General features: G+C 47.0%; 1 protein-coding gene across 1 annotated transcript in view; it reads right to left on the reverse strand.

Annotated features, from left to right (window-relative positions):
* The window catches only part of LOC137227049 (histone-arginine methyltransferase CARM1-like), a 265,505-nt gene extending 258,420 nt beyond the window's left edge, over positions 1–7,085 (reverse strand). The window contains exon 1 of the mRNA XM_067742423.1: positions 6,808–7,085. Coding sequence (XP_067598524.1) covers positions 6,808–6,985 — 178 coding nt within the window. The 5' untranslated portion in view covers positions 6,986–7,085. The remainder of the gene's footprint in view (positions 1–6,807) is intronic.
* Between the last annotated feature and the right edge of the window lie 2,627 nt (positions 7,086–9,712).

Raw genomic sequence — 9,712 nt, forward strand, 5'->3', positions numbered from 1 at the left:
GGAAAGGAGGTACAGAAGGAGTTTCATCATCAGGATGGTTCTAATCTGATACATTTTTATAAGCGTCATCTTTTCAAGTAATTATCTACTTCCAATATCCTGTGGCCAGTCACAACACAAAGCACAAATATGACGTCAGTGATATTGCTTTTCTTCCCCTTCAATAACCTCTTTGTCTTGAATAACAACTCTGAAAATGACGGGCAACTATGCTATCTACAGTTTATGCACAAGATCCCCATGCCTCTTTTCTCTTCCCAGGGACACTAAGTATTAATCAGTGGATTGCCTGTCTTTGAACTAGTTTACTCATTGGTACTGATCACAGACCACAATTTAGTAAGACTATTGAAAATGGGGGAGGAAAGGGATCTTAAAGGGTCTTTATTTGGCCAGGAAAACAAGTCTTTTCATCTATTTCCACTTCTGGTGTCTTTAGACTCAGATGCACAAGGGCCTTGAACGGTTTTCCATTTGTCATCCGTTCGAGGTACCGTTACTGCCTGACAGAGGAAGGAAACGCTTTTTCTTCACTGGTATACATCCCATAATGCTGGAACACAAAACCAGGTCTAGCTGAAAGCCTCAGTTTCACTGCATTAAATATCTTCCTTGGAAAGCTACAATGAAATCATGAGAGCACTGCTTTTGGTAAAATAACAATGAAAGAAAGGAGTTACTTGGCAGGATTCTGACGGTATTTCACATCTTCAAACAACTCTTCAGGGCAACAATATCGAGATAGTTGCTAGGATCAAACAGCAGCAAGGTTTGCCCATGAACAGAAGGAATAGCCTACTGTTTGGGGGAGAGGCTACTGTGCCAGAGAAATATATAGTTGTTTTCCAAATAGTTTAGATGGAGGCGTGTTAGGGTGTGCTGCATTTGTGACTGCTGGGGCAGGCAGGAGGGGGAGTTCTGCATTTCTCCTCCCTCATGTGTCCACGTGACGGGAGCTCCACTAGCGCGCGCGAAGACTGCTCTTCAGTGTGATGGAAACTGGGGTATGAGAGGCGGGGCGCAGGGTGCTAACCACGCTGCAGTGTTTCTCAGAAGGAAGAACGTCCCCAGCACAAATGTTATTTGTGCCCCACTGAGAAATGCTGTGCCCCAGTGAGGAGTCTAGCCTCCCTCCCCACCACCGCCCTGTCTCCCACAGGGTTCTCTGATTTGTGCCTTTGGGAGCAGGATAGGACCTGCTCACTCCGGCCCCCTCCCTGCTTGCTTCTTGGTCTGCTGCTTGGAGAAAAGTTATTTTATGGGGTGCTCACCCCAAGTGGGAGCAAGTTCAGTTTATAAGAGAAGAATGAGAAAGCCCAGTGTGGTATACATCCAAACCCATGCTCTCTACCAGCTTTTTCAGTAATTGTGATGAAGAAGGCTGTTATTGTAGTTCCTGCAAAACCCCATTAGTGAGAGAGAGAGAGAGAGAGAGAGAGAGAGAGAGAGAGAGAGAGAGAGAGAGGGAGAGTGTGTGTGTGTGTGTGTGTGTGTGTGTGTGTGTGTGTTACACCCTACATGACCCAGATGGTCTAACTGGCAGTTTTAAAACATTGTCCCCAAATTCTTTGATACTCCTCCCATAAAGAGGTGGGGTCTACATCCTCTCCCTTTGAACCTGAGCAGGTTAATAAATGCTTTGACCAATAGAGCATGACACAGATGATGTCAACTGACTTCCATGCATGCATCACAAAAAGGAATGCAGCTTCTGCTTTGTGTGCTGGAAAATTCCCACTTGGAGCCAGAAGTCTCCCTGGTAGAAAGCCCCAGAGTGAAGAAACCATGCAGGAGGAAGCCACGCCATATGCAGAGGTCACCTGTAGTCTCCATACTGACAGCCTCAGCGTTCTAGTTCATGTCCAAAGGCCATCTACTGGCAGAATTCTTTCTTGCTCAGGGAAGATCAGTCTTTAATCTATTAAGGCCTTCAGCTGATTTGATGAGGCCCACCACATTCGGGGGGGGCAATCTGCTTTCCTCAAAGTCACCAATTTAAATATTAACCTCACCCCAAAACACCCTCACAGAAACATCCAGAATAATGTTTGACCAGATATCTGGGCACATGGCCCATCCAAATTAACAAGCAAAATTAAGCATCACACCAGCCCAGATGCAAACCCAGGTGAAGGAAGCCTTCCTAGATCCCCCAGACCAGGCTGGCCACCAGCTGTGTGCCAAGGAGTAACCTGTCAATGCCACAAGGAGCAAAGGAATCACCCAGCCACTCCCTGCCTGGTTTCTTAACCCACAGTCTGTCTGGGAGCATTATAAAATAGTTATTTTAAGTCACAGAGGTAGCTTGTTATGCTCCAATAATAACTGGGACGCTAACTTTAACTTACATTCCTCCCCCTCCCCCTTAACAAGCATCAGCTATACTGGCCATCTCAAACACACCAGCTCCTTCTAGCTCCAGGGCCTTTCCACCTGCTGTTCTCTTGGCCTGTGATAGTTTTCCTCCAGCCCAGTGCTTAGCTGGCTCTCTTCATCCTTCCTTCCTCAGATCAAAGATTACTTCCTCAGAGAGGCCTTCCCTGACCACACTCTCTAAATCAGCCTTCCTCTCAATGTCTCTGTTTTTTCATTCTGTTCGTTTTCTTTAAAACATTTACCTCAATCTGAAATTATCTTGTTGTGTCTTTGGCTATTGTCTTCTCCCAATTAAAACATGAGTTCCATAAAGCTGGGTCTTTATCTAGCCCCTGTATTGCCCATACAGTGATTAGCACAGAACACATGTTCAATAAATATTTTTGGATTGAAAAGTAATTAATGCTCATGTCATACATAGGTGACTGACTTCCAGATTCTGTCCGTAGACCTCAATTTACTAACACTTTTATCACAGACTGAATGAAGGAAAATTAGTCCTCCCATGTGATACAAAGGATATGCTTCTCTGACGTTTCTTCTCCCTCCTCTAATGAGATGAGCAACCACGAGGGAAAAAAAGACCTAGCATCCTCTCACAACCTCTCAGAGACAAAAACCATTGCATTTTTATACTGGATTATCAGTGTGGCTTATTCACATATTTTCCAAACTCTTCCAGATTAACTAAAAGGCAACTCTAAACTGAGGAAGGGAGGAAAAGTTCTCTCTTTTCTCCTGGAGATCCACTCTGCCTTTAGCCTTTGCACAATACAGTCTCAGCTCTTAACTTCCTCCCCCAGACCCACAGCACGGGGCTTACAGAGACCCTGGAGAAAGGGGTGGAGAAGAAGCAGCCTCATTCCCCACTTTTTTTTGGTTCCCCTCCCTTTCCCAGTTCTTTTATACACTTGAAGTATGAAAACAATGTATATTCTTCCCCATCACCTGAACTCAACTCCTGACTCACAAGCCCTTCCTACCTGCTGCCACCCTCCTCTCCCAGCAGGACACAGCCCCACCCTATATACTTATTAATTCCCTTGTATTCTGATTCTCCCTTGTATTAACCATGTCTTTTCGTTTTGTATTCTGAGGCTTTGACATTAGGGGCCTTGCCGATGCCGGGAAAGAGTGCCCCTCCCAGGGTGAGCCAATTCCTAAAGACAGTAAACAACACACCTGCAAGCACACTTTTCAAATATAATCCAACCAATCCAAAGCCCTCACTCCAACCACCTGCTTTATTGGGCCGTCACACTCTGGGCCACTATCCACCTGCCCTCATCACCCCAGGGCCAGATACCCGACCACTAGGGAGAGCGTGTATGCACCAGAATCCACTGGAATTATTCAATCTAGCCAATCTACACCTGCCCACCCGGCCTCAGCCATTCCTTCCCACAGAAAGCACGGCGAAGGCTCCTGCCCACAGCTCCCCAGCTCCCCCGCCTCCTGACAGACTCCAGCGCTTCCCCTCACCCCCCCGCCCCCCCCCATGCTGTGCCCTCTCCTCTTGAGAACTGAGTAACAAACTATCTTTTCAACGGCAATTGGCTCCTGATCTGTTGACCTTACTACACCTCCGACTGTCTGTTAACTCACTATATTTTAAAACATCCTTCTAGACTGTAAGTGAAGCCAGTGTCTCAATCATTTGGGAGACAACTCAGAGCCTGCACTCTCAGTACTCAGTATTTTAATTCTCAGTTTAGCAAGATTAAAAACTTCTTGAATTAAATCACTGACTCGCTCAAGAAACATTTATTGATGCCTTGTGTGTATTGTGGAAGGCTCTGGGGATAGGAGGATGAACTAAGCATGCTCTCAGGCAGGCTCCTGGTAGGAAAGGGGCTCAAAAAATTGTTAAGGAAAAAAGGAATAGATGAATGTCTTCCCAGACTCCACAAGCTAGAGCACATTACTGGCTGTATCCCCTGGTATGTTCCCCTCATAAAATCACTGTCAATTTTGGAGGGATTGAAAATAAACTGATTTGTCTTGTTCTGTTCCATTCTTTACGTGACAAACTATTGAGACCGGGAATCTAAAAGATTATTCCATTTTTTCAAGCTATTATCAGATTTCATTAAGCTTCCTTTGAAACATCTTCACAAAAATACAGCCTAGCTATTCTTCAGAACAGCCTGAGAAAACTATTGTTTTGGGGACAGGACATAATATTATTCAATAATTATTCAATAATTATTCAATAATTCAATAACATTATTGAAAACAGTCAACACTTACTGATCTCTTAATATATGCCAGGTATTGTATCAAGCATGGTGTTTGCACCCTTCTATTTGATCCTCATAACATGTGTATTATCATAACACATGTGTATTATTTTACAAATGAAAAAACTGAAGTAGGATGAAAGTTTTGCTAAACGTAGCACAGTTATAAAAGGATCCAGGCAGTGTTACTTCAGAGTCCACTTGTTTAATAACTAATTCTAGATGTGAGTTAAGAAACTATATAGTTTTCTAATGATACATTGCTTAGGCCCTTTCTTATAATCCATTAAAGAATTTGGGCCAATCTTTATTCCAGGAGAAATTCTACCCTTTCAAAATGCTGCTACTAAATGTACATTATGTGAGTACAATAGAATGTTTCTTCTAATAGTTCATTAGGATTTGTTTGTAAGCTGCTCTGCCTGGCCACCATCCACAGGAGTCTAGTTGGTTATATAGTAAAATGAGCTACTTTTAAAAAAACTCCAGAATTGTTCTCCAAAAACTCTCCATAAAAAAGTGGCAAACCTTAGTAACTGTGTTCATATACAGAATGCATGTTAGGCCTCAAGCTGTTAGGAGAGCGAGTTCTCTGCTTTTTTGTGAGTGAATCTTTCCCAAGGAATTTAGTCAAAGTCTTGTGGCAATGACTGCTTGCCTTAGCTTTAATTATTCTTTTTATTTCCATTAATTTGGTTTAATACACACCACACAGGTTATCTCCAGACTTGATGTGCTACACCGGGGGAAACTTACTCCTCTCTGTAAGATAATTATATCCTCACAGGCCAGGCACTGGGTGTGCTCTGGGGAGTCTACAACTTCAGTCACCTTGAACCTCTAATATGTCTTCTTTTAAGGCACTTTTGTGGAAAAGCCACAGGACAGCAAGTACCATGTATATCTCAAATCTGCTCTTCTGTTTCTCTCTATGAATGGCTACAGATTAAACAAAATTACCGTAACAGGCAAACTGAATTCTTTTTCTGGCACCTTGAGTTTCAGAATTCCCAGGAGCAACACTGAAATCTACTTCTCTTTCCTTCTCCTTTCCAAAAGAGAAAGCAATGAGTTGCTGAGTAAGGCTTTTGATCTCTTGCCCAACCTCAGGCTTCCTAAGATACTGGTCAAATGATGTTTAATGCTTCTTTTTTTTAAAAACCCAAACCTCCCTATCCCATCCTAGAGTAAAGGAAGAAGACACACGTGAAGGGTTTCTTTTACTCTACAACAAGCAATTTTTGAGTGCCAACTATGTGCCTGGATCTGTTCTAAGGCCTTAGAGATGCAGCAGTGAATCGGTATCCTACTTATCACTGAGCAGGAGGGCAGTACTTTAAATTCCCACTGAAACCAAACTACAACACAGAACACTTTAAACTCTACACAGCGTCTTAGAAGTTAGGGTCGGAAGAAACCTGAGGAGTCTTAAAAGACTTGCAGCTGCCTCAGGCTCTATTCCCTACACTTATTAGAACCCGGTACTTAATATGAGCTGCAGGAAAGAGATGTGACCCCCTCATATTCATATGCAAAGTCTGGTGCGCAAGTATACACATTTTCTGGGGCCACGTTCTAGACGTTTCCTCGAATTCTCAAAAAGGGCCGGGATCCCACAAAGATTAGCAGCATTCCTTTACTATACCCACTGCTCGGCTCGAGGAACCCCCGGAGCTGCACTTGCACGTCCTTGATAAAGGTCACCTTCTGAACCAAAAACTAATGCCTGGTAGACACCACACAAGCCGCCCCAGGGGCTCAGACTGCTGCACACCCGGCTCAGTCCTTCCTACACTCAGAACTTCGCCCTCAAGAGAGCTTCAGGCTGGAAGGTGGCCCACTGCCTCGGAAAGGGAGCGAGGCCTGGAAGCAAGGAGGCATAGGTTCCCGGCAAGGAAATCACGCGCCTCACTTTGGACAACCTAAGTTATGGCCGAGACTAGTTCGCAGAGCCTGTCTGCCCCGAGCACCAAAGTTTCTCTGAGCGCAGTCAGACACAATTAGATCCATCTGGGCCTCTTCAGCACAGGCGAGGTAGCCCCGCACTTCCCCCCGGCGAGCTGTCGTGCGGAGGGGGCGCACACCTGCTCAGGGCCACGAGGACCGCACCCCGCGCCCCCCTCCCACGCGCGCGCCAGGGTCCGCCACTTCCGAGCGCGACTCGCGTGCGTGGGTCGCGCCAGTACCTCACCGTCAGTCACCGTCGCATCCGCCTCCTCCCCTGCCGGGTGCACCTCCAGCCGCAGAGACTTCGGGTTGGGAAGCGAGAGCGGCCCCGCAGCGAAGAGCTGCTCCTCGGTGACGAAGCGCAGTTGCACGCGGTACTGCCGGCGCGCCGGGATCCGGACAGGAGCGGGAGCGTCGGCCATGGTGCGAGCGCCTCTACCACGAGCCCGAGCGGCGTCGCTTCGCACTGCTCCGTGCGCCCAGAACCCGCCGCGGGAAGGGGAGGGACTTGGAAGCGCCGCACCTTCCTCACCTCCGCCGCGAGTTCGCTCTTCGTCCGCCGGCTGGGGCCGCCCCCGCCCCCGCCCCCGCCCTCTTGCGCATCCGCTCGCAACAGCCGGTGCCCGGCCGCCGCTGCCACGCGGCGACCCCCGGCACACACGGCCGCGCGGTAGCTGCGCGGGAGGGTGCAGCCATCCCACGGGGCCGTGGCTCCGAACGCACAAGTTTAGAGAGCACGCGAGGCACCTGGAGGCAGTTGGGGTTTGGAAGCAGAAGGGTGACACCTGCTGTTCGCTGGTACCGCTCGGCGGGCGTGGGCGTCGGTTTGGAAATGGCCGCGGCCCGAGCTTCTTCTGGGTGGCCACTGGCTCTCGGGCGGCTTCTGGGGCTCCTAGCGCTCACGTGTGAACAGCCGTCCCAAGTACCGAGCTCTTTACTCATTGACAGGGTCCCGGCAGTAGCAGCCAGGCGGCGGGGAAGCCCGGGGACTCTCTTGCGACTGGCTGGTCCCGGATGATCAGGTTCATCTCCCATCACCTAACTCGGAATTGAAAACGTATTCGCTGCTGGATTGTGAACCATTTCGCTAGACGTGAGTCGGGAGGGCCGGGGAGTCTCATCCCCAGGTTGACGCCTGACTCCACCAGCTACCTAACCTACCCAGTTAGCTCCAGCGTCAAAGCATGGAGGCTCCAAACCGTACCAAACATTGTCTTCTCTGCAGAGAAATTGGTCTTCTGCTGCACGGGGGTAAGAAAAAGAAGCAGTCCTTCTTTTGAGGAGAGTGCCCCGCAATCGTAGACTCATTTGCTATAAAGGGAACTTTTCAAATTCTGAACCAACTTCTGTGTCCTAAATCCGTAATCTTCTGACAATGAACTGCAGGGAAGAAGCAAGGATTGTAAATCCATTTGGATTCCATGAAGACAATGTCCTTAACCAAGCAGGCTGACTTTACAAGAATGAGCTTCCCTCGAGGCCCTGAGGTTTGTAGCTTCAGAATTTCCAACTGGACTGTTAAAACCCAGCCCGGCTTTATGAAATCCCTGGTCTCATTCATCTCCCCACTCCCACCCCACCTCCCATGTGATCTGAGTTCCTGATGTGGTCTCTCTGCCTCCTCCCCTTATCCGCTCCCAAGGCTTTCCCCTCCTTCTCTGTCTCTTGTCTCTCTCTTTCATCTAAATTACCACCACCCCCCTTCCTTCTTATCTCATTCTCACTTCCTCCTGTCTCATGGCCTTGACTTGCGCCCTGGAAGCCCCTGGAAATCAGAAATCCATTAAAGAGTTGGAGCTGCGGAAAGGGTTTCTGGTGTGAAGACCACACCAGTATTCTGCCCCACCCTGCCCCCCACTGTATCATTCTGCCTCTCCTGCTTCCAGCCTCCTCAAAACATTTTGCCTTCCTCATTTCTTTCTACCTTCTCAGAAGAAGTACTTAGTGATGGCACTAAGTACTTTTGTGCCACCCAAAACCCTCCAAAGTAGTTCATGAACCTCTTTATCCTCTTTTTTGACAAGCTTGTTCAGCCTTCATATGCTGTCAGCTATTAACTTGGATTTATACTAAGATGTGGATGATGGATGAAAATGACTCATAAAGCATCTTTACAGGGACAATATAATGGCCTTAGTAGAATTTCCACCATACTCTCAAGAAACCTGGAGTTCTGTTACTTAAAGCAAACAAGAAAACATAAAACGTAATGGCAGTCTTTCCCCCACAGTAATGCAGGGGGCAAAAACCCAACTTAGGCCAAGTGGAGAAAAAAGTCAAAATATTATGATTCACCACAAAGCTGGGAAATCTAAACTTTGGTCATGACTAAATTTAGGGACTCCATTAAGGTTGACCAGATGGTCTTGTCTCCATCTTACAGAGAGGTCTTAGTCACATGCTAGATGCTGTCACTGATTTACAACCTTCCAGCAAAGGTAGCACTTCTCCTCTAACTCCAAATCAGGTTGAGCCATTTGAAAATGGCTGATTTGCTGTAATAGATCTACCCAACTTGGAACTTGGACTAGGGAGACTGGAAGCCTTACCAAATTTGCATCACCTGAATGACGGATGAGCAGATAACCAAAGGGAGGAGGTCTCTGGGATGCTAAAGCAAGTTATAATCATGACATGTAACACAGAGTGCTTACCACATGCCTGGGACTGTTCCAAGCATGTTACATACATTCATTCATTAATCCTCCCCACCACCCTGTGAGAGGGTAATGAGACTATTACGACCCTTGTTTTGACGAATGAGGAAACTAGGCACAAAGATTAACCAACTTGCCCAAAGTCACAGCTTAGAAGTGGCATAAGTCTTCTACAACAGTTCAGACACAAAAGTCCATGAATGTCCTTACTACCACTTCTCAAAGTTAGAAGCTAGTAGACTAATTTCTTAGTATTCCAAATGGATAGCACTCAAGACCTTTATGAGTCCCCAGACTTGTGAGCATGTTATTTAAACGGTTCCCACTTTCTTTCCTCTCCTCCTCCCACCCTCACGCAGATGGTTAAGAATCCCTTACACTTCCCCTCCACAGGTGTTTCACCTTCCAATAGTTTTATTTACACTCGAGCAGGTTTGGCCCTGGTGCAAGCACTAGCAGAGAGTTCCATGAATCATTTTTCTTTTGTGTTGA

The sequence above is a fragment of the Pseudorca crassidens genome, chromosome 7 (assembly GCF_039906515.1).
Source record: "Pseudorca crassidens isolate mPseCra1 chromosome 7, mPseCra1.hap1, whole genome shotgun sequence".
Lineage (NCBI taxonomy): Eukaryota > Metazoa > Chordata > Mammalia > Artiodactyla > Delphinidae > Pseudorca > Pseudorca crassidens.